A 16,782-nucleotide genomic window follows, 5' to 3' on the forward strand; every position below is an offset into this window, starting at 1 on the left:
TAAACATATTTTAAACAGAAACATGTGGACACACAAACATAACACAGAACTTTCCCATTCAATTTCAAAATGCACAAGAACCTACCACTTAATCGGCATATTCTGTAAAGTAGTTTTTAGGAAATGCCATTGTTTGAAAAGTCTATTTTATTCATTACACTTCCCAAAGCACATTATAATAGTCTCTAACCACTAAATACCATTCTGCTGTCTTTGTTATATAAATGAGCACATTTAAATTTCACTGAAAAATAAAAGTGAGTTCTCATGCTAAAGCTTTCTCTTCATTCTAAAACTTTCAATTTATGATTCCACTTACTTTATTTGAGAGCTCTCCTCTGCTAAAATTTGTATGTCATTCCCTCTAAAAGTCTCTAAAATACCCCAAATGACATCAGATTTTTAGATTTCACTCTGATCTTATCACTTTGTCAGTGACATTTTAAGAAAAATTTAAAAGGCAAACAACCCTCCGTCTATTTTTTTTTTTAATTCTAAAATCTTTGACTCCAAGAAAAGGTTTGGCTGAACTAGAGAAAAACATGTTCTGAGTGAAATGTTCTGCAGCATTGATGTTTCTGATCCAGACTTGACAATATCAAGATATAACATTGATAGAAAAGTGAAAATGGGAAGAGAGACAACATTTCACTTGCTTACTTTATAAGTGTTTAAGAACTGAAGGTACTAGCCTTCTCGCTAGATGTTGTTCACAGTGAAACTCCACACCTATATTGAGACTGGTTTCCATGCACAGGAATTCATAGTTCCTCATGTTTGATGTTGGAACAGTTCTTACAATAGTTCCTGTCAGTCATTTTTTAATTATAATTCACTATTTAGTTATATATATACATACATATATATATATATATATATATATGTATATATATATATATTTTCTCCCTACACTTCATATTCATATCCAATGTATTCATACCTCTGGGAGGGAAGACAGTGACAGTTTATGACATGTTAGATTTTCTGACCAGAGCACTCAAACACAACAGACAGACATTTTGTTTTGCATTAATACATTGAATTTTGTTGATCCAATGAACTTCAAATCAGTTGTTAAAAACTTTAAGGCTTACTTTAGTAATTCATAGAAAACTCTTAATATGTTAGACAATATAATACAAATCCACAGATTCTATAGCTAGATTGTCTAGATTTCCATCTTAAGTCTACCTCTTATTAGATTATTGATGAGACCTATTTATTCCTCATCCATACTTTTCAGTCATAGACAGACTAACCATAGTACCATTTTCTTGCCCTTTCTGAGGAGTTTAGATGCGTTAGTACAACATGTCTAAGACAATGTTTCAAACACAGTAAACTCTATCTAAACACTTATCATCATTATGATTTGAGGCAGCTGATTCGAATGTGCCACCCTTTCTACGGGAGGTGGAGGGGTGAGGGGTGAGGGGTGAGGCCCAGGTGAGCGCAGGCCCAGGGCGAGCCCAGAAGCTGGGCACGTGCCTGAGACTGGCTCACAAAGAAAACTGCTGCTTGGCTGCAGTCAGTGTTAGTGACCGGAGCATTCTGAACACTTAGCAGATCGTAGTTAGAATCGGGGTGCAGTTGTGTTCCCTTCAACGGCAGCATGCTGAATAGATGGAAGAAGGAAGACTCTGGAGATGGGAAGCGAGGAAGCAGCAGTTACACATGAAACCATCACACCTACCCCAGAAGCCTCCACTCTTCCCAGGGCACTCCTCCGGAGTCCTGGTTATCCCTGTCCTGTCTCCTCCGCTGGTTGTCAGGGTACCACCAGGCCTCCTGGTTGCATCTTTCGGAAGGAGGTAGCTTCCTTTGGTTCTTGCTGGCCTTGCTGAGCTGCCGATTAGCAGTGTTTAAGGACTGAAGGACTAGTTTGTTGGTGGTGATAGTGGAAAGAGCTTAAAGGAACTTCACTACCTCTCAATACTTAGGGCGGAGCCCAGAGCCCGGAAGCTCCGGCAGGCAGCCAACCCCAGGTAACGATGGATCAGCTGTGCCTGCCTTAACTCCTGTTGTAGTCTGGGCCCAGAAGACAATTACTGTGAATTCATGCAAAATAAACTGACCCTCTCGATAACAACAATTTTAGTTTAAAGCACAAAATCTTCTGTTTTTCTTTCCTACAAAACATCAGAAATGGACATTTTCTTCATACAAACTATATTTTAAGAAGGTCATAATTTAACCAATATTTAGCAATAGACCTTTAGTTAAGAGAACTTTGGTAACATATTTTGCTCTCTAGGTTTCTAAATTTAAGCTTATTTTGCTGATTTTGAGCTAAAATTACATCACTTGATTTGGATTTCTGTAGATATGACTGCCATTAGAAAATTCTATTTAGAAAACTATACACGATTTCCTCATTCATTCAAGGTCAAAAAGAATGTTGTAGTTTAGAATTTAGTTTTTGATTGAGTGGAAAGGAAACATTAAAATATAATTTGCATATGAATTTTAGGGGTAATTCACGTTAATGATAGCAATTGGGAAAGTTTCATACATAAAGGAGGGCATTTATCAGGTCATTGATGTTTGTGTAATGTGCAAGTTCTGGTTGAGTCCAAATGCTTTGGAGAATGAGTCTTTCAAGTACTAATTTTTATCTAGAGTCTAAAAGATCATAATTCTGACTTATAAACAATTTGGATAATGACAGTCATTATAATGAAGTGCAAAGGCATAAACCCTAGGAGTGATAATGTGTGTGAGGTTAAGGACTACCATTTATAAGCCATTAGGATTATTTTAATATGTTATATTCAAATATACTTTCTTACTTTTAATGATATTTATAACATGTACAATTTAAGTTTATATTAATGATTCCTGTTATTATACAGATACAAAATATAGAAAGTAAAATCAAACTATAAAGCATTTTTTCATTAGAATACTAGAAATATGAAGATAGTATTACATGAAATTATAATAGTGTCATAGCTGTGTGCTTATGATCTATGGAGATAATTTATGCTAGCTGAATTGTTTTATTTATTTTTAACTAAAAAGGACATTTTAAAACAGTTAATTTATCCCATCTTTGTTAATTTGTTTTGGCCCACTAAATCTGAGCATCTTACCAAGAGCAAGTTGTTAAATCCTTAATCCTGATATAATTATGAATCTCAATGGGGAGCACAGAAAAAAATGACTTAGTAATTTAATTTATACTTTGTCTTATTTTCTCTTTTGAGATGTACAAGAACAGTAAATGGCTGTTAATATGCAGTGGGGTGACTGAATTACACAGCAGAGGGATTGTGATAAAATGATGTGTAGTTAACCTTTTGCTTTTTGGACTTTTTTAGTACAGAGAATTTGGAAGCAACATTACACCCTGTTGTTTAACTGCCTTTAAAAATGTTTATGCAGAACAAATAACTTAGTTTTATGGCTTCTTTGGATGCTAAACTGTGGAGCTGAACCAAAACACATCTTCACTGCCAAAACAAATGAAGGAAATGATTTTCCTTACTGGCTTGGCAGAACATGTACACATGATGACTTCAAAAATAGAACTTTTCTATTTTCATGGAAGTCATTTTGTCTTATTTTGTCACCCCAGGTAACTTCTGGCGAGAGTCTTGAGCATGTTAAACTAGTAAAACATGCAAACAAAAACCCTCCAAGCAAAACCAGAACAATAGAACTTTAAGGAAAATTTCCCCACCCATGCATCAGACTTTGCTGTAGTGTTTATAGATCAATTTTATCACCCTTTTCCCAATTAGAATGGTTTGATCAATTTCTCTTTGCTTGATTACAGTGATCCTGCCAATCTTTGAAAGCTTAGGCCATCGTGATTGTGCTCAGTATTTCCTCCCTGATAAAACTGGGAAATTTTACTTCCCATTTGACCTTGATTGAGGCATTTTCCTGTCTGTGAACTGTGTCACTTAAAGTTCACACTGAGTTCTTTAGCTGGGTTGACTTTATAAAGAATGTGATAAAGGTGCCAGTCATCAGACACTGAATACATAGATTGTCTAAACCATGGGTCCAACTGACATTAACAAGCTTTGTTCCTTGTATTCTAATAAGAGAGCTAAAATTAAATGTATAAATCATGGTAGTGTTTGTACAAACAAGAACACCATGGGGGATCAAAGAAGGAGAAACAGTGCCTGGTGAAAAGATAGCTGAAAAGTTCTGATGAGAATCACTCTGCAAAACACGCTTGCAAGATTAGATTTGTCATCTTCAGATTAATTGCTCTCCTTAGGTTTGTTCTAGGACCAGTGCATGATCTGAAAATTCTAGAAAAGTTATTTATTGCCATAAACTCTCTTTTGTTTGATCCAAGCAGTTAGGGGCCTGAGGTTTGACATGATATTCAAGGCAAGTTAGCCAGTATGGTTTCACAGACTCTGTCAGAAGGCATTACCCTCCTGGGCCATAGACAAAAGAGACTTGTTACTCAGAAACAGCAGGCAGCAAGAGCCCCAAATTAAATTCTACAGGGGGAGATGCATAGAAGCCTCAGCGGACACTGCTAGACAGAGGATGTTTTACATTTGAGGAATCGCAAGCTCAGAAGACCTTCTGTCAGTAGTGGCAGGAGAAGGCGACTGTCCGCAAAAATGATCAACCTCTGGCCGGAGGGATCTCCTCCTTGTTTTCCTGATCAGTGAACAAATTTCCCCTTTTCCTTGCACAAATTGTTTTTTTTTTGTGTGTGTGTGTCTTTACTGGCTATTTGGAAAGATAGTCTGAAATAAAAGTCATCAGAAGATAAGTGGAAATGCTTGGAGATTTACCACCAAAACAGTGTGTTTGGAAATAATCATTATGAAACAATAAGAGAATGTGTGGTATTGTGTTCTCAGAATACAGTGTAAAGAAATCATCATTTTATGATGAAGATAAAATGAATAACGAAAGATGGCAACATTTTGAAGATTCCACATCTTATAAGTATGTTGAGGATAAAAGGCGTTATTCTGAATTATTGATGATCTGTACTCTAATTTGTTCATATCAATAAATGACATGGCCGGGCGGTGGTGGTGCACGCCTTTAATCCCAGCACTTGGGAGGCAGAGCCAGGCGAATTTCTGTGAGTTTGAGGCTAGCCTGGGCTACCAAGTGAGCTCCAGGAAAGGTGCAAAGCTACACAGAGAAACCCTGTCTCGAAAAACCAAAAAAAAAAAAAAAAAAAAAAAAATGACATGAAATTACAGACATCTTTAAATGAGTTTTATTTTGTTAATATGTATATATGTACATATGAATATATGTATACAAAGCCTACTTTAACACGTGAATTTAAATAAGATATAAATCCACAGTAAAGTCATAATTCTCAATTTGGTAAAACCGATTTTACAAATAATTGTAGAAAATCTCTCAGGGCAATAAGTTTTTTTTTAATCTAAACACTAGATCAAATAAAGATGAGAAATACTGTAGCTTTATTTCCAGGGTCCAGACCACCAACTGCAGTGTCACTTCCAGGACACATGCCATCGACACCTTCAGGAGATGTCTTGACTCAGATCATAAATACTGCAACTTCACTTGCAGGGTCCATACTATCAACACTTTCACGTAATGTCTTGACTCATTCCATATGACCCACTGATGAGTAACTAGGAGTGAAAACTAGGAACAACAATTTTACGATTTTATGCACATGCTTTAGCCTTTTTTTCTTTTGTGTGTCTTTCTAGTTCTATTCTAGTTCTACTTTTTTTTCCTTTGTCTTTCCTTCTTGTATACCAACATGGTAAACTCATGTGCTTTCTTGTAAGGTTTAGATGATGTACTTTGAAAAGTAAAGAATACCTGTTGCTTAGTAACTGTCAGCAAGACACTGTTGGGAGATCAAGGCCCAGCAAAAACTCAACCTCGCGGTCATTCACATGATAATAAACTTAATCACACAATAAAACATCATGGCCACCATTTTGTAAATTCTCGGCCTGGATAAGGCTGTGTAATGTGTGACTGATGGGAAGAGCCTCTTCCACTTCTGGACTAGAATCGCTTTTTATGGGGCATCATCTTTTAAAGGAATACTTAAATCTTAAACATACTTGGGATTCAAAGATGAACATCAGATGTCAAAAACTGCTTAGAAGGATGATGGGCATCAGGGAGCCTGCCAGCAATCAGTTAATGAGTACTGGAACATGACTCCAAAGATGAAGTTGGCAGCGGCTTTGCTTTATGAGATATACCCAGTATAGCTTGGCTTTTGATTTTCTTTTACAGGCATCAGAAAACTAGATTTTTAAAGAAGAATTCTCATTCTTGATGTTTGCCAACTGTCAAATAAAAAGCAATGTCTAATATTTAGTTTGATAATCCAAATGCGTTTGCAGACAAGTTCTACTTAGAATATATGGAGGGACCATGAGAAATTGAGAGGAGACATAAGAGGCACACACACACACACACACACACACACACACACACACACACAAACACACACAAATTGATTTACTTGCATAGACTTAGTTAAAACAAATAGATGATAAGTTATGATTACATAAATTAGAAATATGTGCACAAAAGCAATTCCTCCCACTTTAAAAGAATATAAACAAACATGAAAAATGAATCTAGTAACAAGTTACAACAATTGCCTCATATGTAGTAAGTAGGATGGCCAGGATAGAAACAGAAATAATAAATAACTAAAAGGAAAGGCCTTTTCAGGCCACTGATGATATGCGCTGTGACTTACGTAGTATAACCAACCAAAACCTCTGTGCATAGGTTTACAATGTAATAGGGAAAATAAATTATATCTATCAGTGCAGTTGGTGGCCCCATGTGAATTGGTTCTATAGTCTATGCAACAAGAGAAAAGGGGAGGCTGGGGAAATATAATGATAAATACAACCATTTAAAAAATAATATAGAAATTGTGGGAAAACTTTTTTATTTGTTTTGATCTCAGCAAAGTGCTAGGTACTGTCAACAAACGGGAAAATATTTTATATAGCCTTCTCTTTAAGAAATAAGCCAACAAACTTGAGACATCATGACAAATTCTGCAAATCCACGTGGAAACATGAAGGGTAAAACAGTCTTGCTGCATAAGGCAGTACTGAGACAAGGTCTCCTGTAGCCAAGGCTGGCTACAAATTTGCTGTACAGCCATTCAAAGCTGTAGTGTGTCTATGACTTATTACTCAGTGATGCATTTAAGAGTCCGCCATCCTTTCATACTCTCCCGTGGCCCAAACATTATTAGGAGTCCCGAACACCGATTTTCTGTGCTTGGTGGTAAAAATGCAAAAGGGACTCAAAGAATTCGAGGAGTTGTTTGTCTTGACACCATGAGTAGTCTGGTTCCCCAACAAAATTGGAAGGCAGAGGTTCCAGCAGGTGAAATCTGGAGAGGAACAGGTTCTAGAGTGGCTGGCTCTGCAGGTGAAAGGTGAAAGGAACCCCGGGAAGATGAGGGATGACTAAAAAGATTTAGCATGAAGTGGGAGCTCATAGCAAAGTTTCTTAATCATACAAATAATTATCTAAAGATGATAAATTTTACTTATCTTCTCAGAAAGTAGTGCAAAATGGGTTATAAATTGTAAATTGGGTTGCAGAAGAAGATGAAATGGTTTCTGGTTTTTAGTGAGGTTTACTTCTATGTGGAGTCTCCATAGTGATCCATTATCTTCAATTTCAGATATACTGGCCGAGTACAGCAGCAAAAGTAGAAGAATGCATAATGAAAGGGAAAGACACAGTAAGTACCATTCATTATAGATTAGACACGTCACAGATTCTATTCTCGGTTACCTTGAAAGCATTGAATTTCTAAAGTTTTATTTTTCTTCAAAGACATATACACAATGTTTTTCATAAAGAGAGGAGATATACCATAAATACATTATTCTATAAAACTAATTTTAATGTAGAGTTGAGAAAAAACAGGCTACCATCCTGACTGGAGCATGTATTAAAAAAAATTCTTGTGTTGTTATTTTCTGTGTGTGGAAGTTCTGCTTACATGTATGTCTGTGCACCACGTGCATGCAATGCCCTCTGAGGCCCAAAGAGATCATCAGATCCTCTGAAACTTATGAAGATGAGCCGTCTCTCCAATCCCCAGTGGAGCTGTTATTTTATTATATTTTAGTAAACTTGGATTTATAAATTTCTTATACTAATGTTTATCTTCTGATTATTTGGGAGAAAACCACAATTGTAGATGGTTCTGGTTTTTTTCTTAATTTGAAAGGGATATAAGAGAAGTCAAATTCTTGAAGAGATTTCACTTCACTTTGGTTAAGTAGAATTGTAGAAACAAAATGAGGTCACCAATTTTAGGAGATGGTGCAGGACAGGGGCTTGGCTCATGTAACAATGCTTCTGGAGTCTTTTCTGGTATTAGAAGAAAAGTCTATCCCATTTCAACCCAGAGTCCTTGTGGTCCGGGAGTGAGAAGTGCTGTTCTCTACACTGTCCTCTGGATTTCCTGAGACATGGAATGAGCGGCCTACATCCTCCTTCTCAGATAGAATACATGGCTCGGAAGACGGCCGTAGGTCTTTCCTTGAAAGCAAACTTATCCTTGTTTCTCCTAAGCTAAAAAAAAAATGTAAATGACTAGCACATTATTAGTAACTCCCAAGTCTCTGTTGTCGCTGGAGCAGAGCCAAGAAATGAGTCAACGCTCTTCCTGCTTTAGTCTGTACTGTGAAGCTGAGAATCGAGAGACTCTCAGCCCATGTCAGTCTGAGCTCAGCTGAGCCAAAATGTGGTCTAATTGGTTCTGTCTAAGAAGTGACAGTATGTCAATAGAGGAAAAGCAGGTGCATCCAGCCATGTGAGGACAGAAACCTTTCACCTTGTCTGCATGGTCAGATTCTATTCACTGTGTGGATCCCACACAGAGTGAAATGTTACATACACAGGAGTTGAATGGATAGATCTGTGAACACTGGGCCATGTACTCAGGAATGCAGTTCTCACTGTTCCCAAGGGGCTTAGTATCCTGTGAGACTGTATGGCAAAGTCAATCTGCTGGTCTCTCTACCCAGGAAGTTTGTAAGAGAACTTAAAGGAGAAATCTTAATCTGCTCATTTCATCACTGTTGTGTATATTATTTTTAAGATATCTTTAGGACTAAGAGAGGGTAATATTACTCTTGTCATTTATTTTGATGAAATAGCAATGTCTAATTTGATAAGAGGATGTTTTCAAAAATTGACTTGGCTAATTTGGGTTTGAAGCAAGTTGAGTGTTAGTTTATGAGTGTGTGTGTGTGTGTGTGTGTGTGTGTGTGTAACAGCAGTTAATGAAAATATAGGCCATGAATTTTAAAGAGAGCATGGAGGGATATATGAGATGGTTTGAAGGAAGTAACAGAAATGTAGAAATGTAATTATCTTATATGTCAAAAAACAAAAGAAATAATTTTCAAAAATGCTGTGGCAAGAGAGCAGAAATTGGCCGTCTGGGAAGAGGGCCACTTGCAAGAGAGCATGAGGGGACAAGAAAGGGTGAAAATGGCAGAGGTGGTGTCAGCAGAGAAAAAGCAAGTGCTTCCAGGGTACGAAGACGGAAAACCTTCACCATGTCTACAGTCAGACTCTACTATGACCTTGAAAATGTATAAAGAAACCCATCATTTTGTTCAAATGAGCACACTTTTTAAAAGTAAAATAGAGTTCTAATTATGACAAAGTCATTGACATTCTGGTAAGTTTTCTCATTCTCATGGATCTATGCATTAATGCAAATCAACAGGATTTGTGAAAAGTGGGAGGACAGTAGCAGGCAAGTTCTGTGTGTCAGGCTCCGTGTTTGGCTTATAAGTGAGTGCAACAATGACTGAGTTAATATCGTCTCTGTCAACTGGAATTTAAGCTAGTGTTGCCTGGTGAGAACTCCCAGGAAATGGCCCGTAGCTGCTCTTGTGAACACAGGGTATGGAAGGCAGTGCACACACGTGCCTCATCACCTGCTGCTTCTCTGCTTTCCAGTCCTGCAGACCTGAGACTTTGCACCAGTTGGCACACAAATTAAATACATGGAAGTACCACCCTTTACAGATGAAGTAACTGACCCCTGGACTATAGCTTTTTGCAGCAGGAACCTCAGAACATTTGACAATCAAATGTTGTTTCTAGTGGTTAGTTTCATATATTTTTTTTTTTTAAAAAATCTTCCCCAAATCACATTTTATGTGAATTTATGATTTTGAGGTTATGGGCACTATTTTGCCCATTGAAACTCTGTAGTGCCAATGAAGACTTCTCTGTCTGAGGATGTAGCTTTCTAATTTTCTTTAAATAAATCTTAGATTCTCTATTTTAATGCTTACTTTAAGTTATTATGGCATTTGGTATTGTGGTGCAATCTTTTGTCAGAATTACTTATTTTTGAATGTTAAAAACTTTCAAACTATTAAAAACTTCTGTAATGCCCTACTGTCTACCTCATATATTTTCTTAAGAATAATGACTCTTTTTTATACTTCAAGATATAATTTATTGTTCTACATTAAAGTCTTTAGATCACATAAACATCAAAAAATCAATTCAATAAACACCTCTCTCCAACCCTGTTATTCTCTCTTATCACCTATGACCTTTAACCCTACAAGCAGATATGTGAGACATTTGACTAAACAAAACACTGCAATAGAGGAAGTAGAAAGTTGCAAATCCACATTTAAAAAAATCTCTGTTATTTAAAATCAATTACCATGAAAGATTTGTACCATCAAGCATAGACTGTTTTCCTCTAAATTCCAGTTTGGAAAACTGCAAATGAATTAGTGGAAATCCAGGCAGATTGACTTAAATGAATGTCAAAAAAAGCAATGGTTAATAACACTTTACATTCAATTCTGAAAAAAATAACCTTTGTTAATTACCGAAGTGAAATGGTCCATGATGCCACAAAATGCCTTCACGTGAGGTCAGTTCAAATCACAACATAATAGCACTGGAATATTTCTGACTTTCAAAAATGCTTATGTAAATTACAAAATAATGTCAGTTCATGTCACAAATCACCAATGTTTAGTTCCTTCAGTTTAAAGCAATGCTTTGTTGGCATAGGTTTTCACTAGAAAAAGAAAAGAATTGCTAATGGACAGCAAAGTAGATTATAACAGAATTTCTTCCACCCATGGAGCATGACTCTTTTCTAATTGTATGCTGGTTCATTGTTTACCCTGTTCTTAAAAACAGCAGCACTGGGAATACTTTAATTGCATGGGGAGTATATTGGATGAAAATCATTATGATTGAATACATTTGTGAGAATACTGTAAAAATGATTTACAGAATTATAACAATTATGAAAAGTAGTTCACATTTCACTGCTCATTAAGACAGGTGTCCCTCACTCTAGCTACTCTCTTCCAGGTCCTCAACTTCTTCATTCCATTCTCCCTCCCTTTCCCTCCCAATTCAGATTCCTTTCCCAGGACTGAGGGACAACAAAGATCAAAGGTAGGTAAACTTTTGTTTCCTTCTAACCACATGTGTCCTTTGTGATTCCACTTTAGAGCGAGTGTGCCAATTATGTTCGGGTTCTGCATCACTACAACAGGACACACCTTCTGACCTGTGCTACTGGGGCCTTTGATCCACTTTGTGCCTTCATCAGAGTTGGGTACCATTCAGAGGTAAGAAGTACGTTCTAAAGGAAAGACTGTGCTACCTCCCTCAAGAAAGACAAAACCATTTGAGCTGTATTTATTTAATGTATTTGAGACAGAGGAATGATCTCCAGTATCTTTCAAACCCTTGTCAGCTCTCAATCTTTGAATTAATTAACTTTGTGCATATATTCACCAAGCAATTTTATTTCCTTCACTTGTCTGCTTAAAACAGATTTTATAACATCAAAGTGTGTTGTCTGCTGTGCTCTTATATATATTTTACTTATGAATTCACCAAAGTAGAACATATAGTTACATGTATGTATATAAACAGATTAAGAAACATATACATATAAACAAAGATACAATTTATATAAGTAAAATATGGCATTCTGTACTTCACAAAAAAAAGGTAAAGCTTTTTGATTTTATAATTATGTTCTTTCCAGCCAGGTGAGGTGAGAATCACCACAGAGGGAAAGATTTCAGAGTAATAGAAGATAAATCGCAGAGTGAGAAAGCCATGCATCCTTTCACCTAACGTAACTACGTTAGGCAATACAGTGAGACATAGCAATGACTGTAGATCCCATCCTCCTTTTAAAAAGATAGTGTTCGCCAACAAGGAGACTCAAGGGTTAATCATCATAACTGGCTCCTGCAAGCTGAGTGAACCCTTGACTCTCCTTTATCTTGCACAGACTTTGTTGCATGTGACATCACAATTTCATTCAGCAGTGTGCAAAACAATATTCTGATTTCAGGAATTGCTGCTTTTCATTTAGATGAGAAGGATAACTGAATATATGCATTCCTTGACTTTTATCAGTGCTTATGTATCTATATATGGCATTTGATACTTCCATACCATTTATGAAAATGTAGCAGTATCTATAAAATGCATCTCACAACCACATAATAAAGAATGCCATTGATTTATACTAACACTTCTTTCAGATAGTCCTTGCACTAGTTAATACTCAGGTGCAAATACGATTAGCAACATCAAAGTGCTTAGTTGCTGCCTCCAGCGACTGTCTCAGATTGAGGTACTTGAGCTGTTAGCTACCCCTGTAGGAAGAATTTTAATTAGCATGTTTTCAAAATTAAAGCTCCCATACTTGTAAATTAAATATAAGTATAACACACAAACATATCTCAGTGCACTGCTTGAAATATCTTAGAGAAAGGACACAAGGGATGAGACTGAAGAACTTTAGACAGAGATGTAGAAGAAGGCGAATCAGGCTACCACAAGGAGAGGATATGTAATCGCACAGCAGAAAGTCTGTGATCGGTTTACAAGCAGACGTATGACCAGCCGGAACACGTACATTTTCTGCGTATAACTTCTAGCCACGCAGCCTCTCTGTTTTTGTTTATTTGATGACATCTTCATTGCTACCTTACTTTCTCTGAGTAGGGGATTTTGGATTAGGACTGTGCTCCTAATCTTTTCAGCATTTTAAGATGCTTTGTTAGTTCTATTTTTTTCCTGTTCTTTTAATTTCTTTTAAATTTTACTAGTTCTTTGAGACTCTGACACAATGTACTTTGATCATTTTCACCCCTCCAACTCTTCCTTGTCCCCATCCACCTAACTTCATGTCATTAAAACAATAACAAAAATGCAAAACAAAGCAAAACAATCCACCAAGACCGGTTTGTGTTGCCCAAACACTCTTGGATATGTGTCACTTAAATAAACTGGACTCGCCCTTTCTCAGCAGACAGCTCCAAGGTGAGGAATGGGATTCTGTGCCCACTTCCCCTCTGCATGCTGGGACTTGGTCTAGCCTGGGCTTGCACAGGTCTTGTGCATGCTGTCACAGCCACCATGAGTCCACATGTGCAGCTGCCCTGTGGTGTCAAGAGACTCTTTTCTTGGTAGTCATTCACAGCCTCTGGCTCTTACACTCTTCCTGTCTCCTGCAAAGATTTCTGGACAGTGCTAGGAAGATGTATGCTGTATGTGTTCCACTTAGGAGAGAACAGTCTACAGCATTATTTTTTAAACTTTGGCTGTTGTGGGTCTCTGTGTCTAATTATTTTCTTAATGTAAGTATGACTTCATTCACATCAATTCTAACTTGTTTGAAGTGGCTTTATCTTTCAAAATAGTATTTGTTTCTTTGTTTTAAGCAGGTCACCTGAAGTGCACCTCTAAGTGCAGAGGTCTTTGGCAAAAACATAGTTATATTTCTTACGATAGCAAGACATGGGGTTTAGCTATCACATATGTTTATGTTTTACAAAATGTTTCTTTGAATAACATTTCTGCTCCATTCAGTCACTTGTGTCTTCGCTGCAGAGACTCTGGCGTAGATAAAAACTTGTTTGTTTTCTAGGCGTCATCTCACAGGTGGCTAGCTCAGTTCACTTTTATTCAATCTCTTTCTCTCCTTCTACCAATATGAGGATTCTAGGAATTGAAATCCAGTGATCAGGCTGGTGTGGCATGTACGTCACCTCACCCAAGAGGCTTGTTTTTGTTCTGGGAGAAACAGACCGAGCACACGATCCCTTCAGTTGTTCCGTTCCCTTTGGCTGCTGTCTCAGCAAGTCTGTGAAATGCCCTCCCATCACTCAGGAGGACTCTCCTGCAGCCATCACACTGCTCCCCATCCTTTCCGCTCGACTAAATGCTAAGGATTATTGCTTCATGCCACAGCCGAACCTAAACTCATAGTTGTCAATGTTTTTAACTTTTCAGGGTCTGCTCACATGTATAACTCATTATATTGAGTGATTTGTAATTTATTTATGCACATGATGTAGAAATTGCGGGGCCCAACCTCAGGTTTTAGATACCTCTCTCACTTTCCAACTGAGCTAACACTTTAAGTCTTTGCTTGTGACTTCTCAGTAAGTCTTCTGCATTGGTACTTACCATTCCTCTCTACGTGAACTAGGTGGTTTCTCAAGGGAAAATGTCTTAACTTTGTTCTTTGTTAATGTCCAATGAGTCCAAGTAGTTTTTTTTTCCCCTTGTTCGAATAACCATGAAAAAGTTATTCCAATGCAAATTACAACTGTATTAACAAAACAGAAGTATTATGTAATTAAGCTGAATATGCATAGCACTGAAGAGCTGGTGTCATGCAGTTCAGTCTGAAAACTGCATCTCCTAAGAGGAATCTGTAGCCCCATGACAGTCAGGGCAGTGAGAGATCTACTCCCAAAGCACCATGTGGAATCTTCGAGCACTGTCTGAGTAAATGAAAAGTACCAATTATCATAGTCAAGGAAAAGACTTTAATGAAAAAGCTCACAGGGAGTCACTATGGGATGTGTTTGCAAATATTTAACTATGTGACACGAGAATAACAAGAATTAATGCTGAGGAGACCTGATGGATGACCTCAATACTGCACAGTGGTACTTGAAAATTTTGTGAAGTAAGAAATGGAGAAGATGAAATTTTTAGCAGAGTGCTTGGATGACATGGCATTAATTTGGAATAATTTAAGCAGGAAAAAAATGAAGGGCAGAGAGGAATTTGAGGAGCCTATCATAAGCATCATGGGAGATTAGAGGGTGTTTCACAGCGTTGCTACAATAGCAGAAAAGGATGTGTGGTGCTTACGTGAGAAACTGCTCTCCAGCAGACTGTACAGAACTTAGCATTTCTAGGAAAATTAAAATGGCTTTCAAAATGTAAAAGCTCTCTTAGGACAGTGTTTTTTTAGTACAATACCATTAGTATATGCCTATTGGTATGAGCTTTCTATTTTATATAACAAATTATTAAAACTGCAGCCACTTGTGAAAACACATGTACTTATTGTATAGCTTTCATGGACCAGGACACCAGGTACTGCTCAGCTGGTCCCTTTGCTCAGGTTTCCCGGGCTGAAATGAAGGTCTTACCCAGGTTCTGGATTCGTTGGTCATGTTTGTGTTGACATTGGCATGATTTGATTTTAAGTTCTACGACTGAAGTCTCTATCCTTTTGATGGCTGCCCTCACTCTAGAGAGGCCATAGCAGTTCCTTTATGAACAGGTTTTATTATAGCATGGGAGGGCCAGCAGGAGGAAGTCATGTAATGAGACTTATTCAGGGGGCAGACTTTTCCATCTGCTCTGCAATAGGAAGTAATAATATCCCTCCCTGGGATTCCCACCCATTTCATAGGACCCACCCACCACACCCACAGGAAGGGAATTTCCCAGGGAGTTCTTACCTGGGATTGGAAATCCTGGCTGCCATTGGCAATGTTCCCATCTTACACCTGTTCTTTTCATCTTTTGTGGACAAAGAGAAGGTTTGATTAATGCAGATGCCTTTAAAGTTTCTGGGGGAAATAGGCAAAGAAACATAATGAAAGACTTGAAAAGAAGTAATTCTGTTCTGAACTTTATTTAGAGGGTTTATTGTTTTGTTTTTGTTTTTTAATGGGAAGCTTAATAATTCCTTACAAGTTCAATGAAGGCTATGGGATGACTATACGGGCCATCTCCAGAATTTGTATATCCAAATATGGAAAAAATTGATTGTCCTTGAAGACATATGTTTTTAAATGTAGACTGCTGTCATGTTTTATAAGTATAGAGTAAATTTTTTCAGTGTAATTTTATTTAAAGCATATTTATATCACTTTTTAAATATGCAGACTAAATTAGTCATGCAAATGTATTTTGCACCAAAGAAAATTAAAAATGAACTTTCGGAATTTCAGCATGTGATTTTGATAAGTTTCCCCTCCTGTGAAGAACAGCAGCTCAGTATTTAAGTTTGGATGTTATTGGCTTTGCAATCATCAGGGCTAGATGTCTACCTCCAGAAGAGTACAAATGTATTGGAAAATGTTAGCGACAGTCCCCAAGTAACACTCTTGCCAGCGTGCATTTGAACCTTGTAGACTGTAAATGATTTTTCCCCTAGTTGTATATAGACTTTCTAAGTATTCATGTGTTTTAAATATTATCCTGCATTTCTCCTAATGTTGGAAACTCAATTTTAATGGAGACTGGAAGAAAGTGTATCCAAAACATTGTAAAACATGTGTTGTATAAATACATACTTCTTGTTGTTTGCTTGTTTGTTTATTTGCTTTGATATAGGGTCTTGCAATGTGGCCCAGGTTGGCCTAGAACTTATGACACTCCTGAATCAGGCTCCCGAGGTCTAGGATTGCAAACATTTGGCATTCTGTCTAGCAATATGGCTTTTTAATTTCAGTTTGTTTTTCTCAC

At 37.2% G+C, this 16,782-nt stretch overlaps 1 protein-coding gene across 1 annotated transcript in view; it reads left to right on the forward strand.

Annotated features, from left to right (window-relative positions):
* The window catches only part of Sema3e (semaphorin 3E), a 251,694-nt gene that overhangs the window by 145,490 nt on the left and 89,422 nt on the right, over positions 1–16,782 (forward strand). The window contains exons 3-4 of the mRNA XM_042272920.2: positions 7,652–7,711; positions 11,490–11,609. Of these exons, the coding sequence (XP_042128854.2) occupies positions 7,652–7,711; positions 11,490–11,609 (180 nt within the window). The remainder of the gene's footprint in view (positions 1–7,651; positions 7,712–11,489; positions 11,610–16,782) is intronic.

This window comes from Peromyscus maniculatus, chromosome 3 (genome assembly GCF_049852395.1).
Source record: "Peromyscus maniculatus bairdii isolate BWxNUB_F1_BW_parent chromosome 3, HU_Pman_BW_mat_3.1, whole genome shotgun sequence".
Taxonomy (NCBI): domain Eukaryota; kingdom Metazoa; phylum Chordata; class Mammalia; order Rodentia; family Cricetidae; genus Peromyscus; species Peromyscus maniculatus.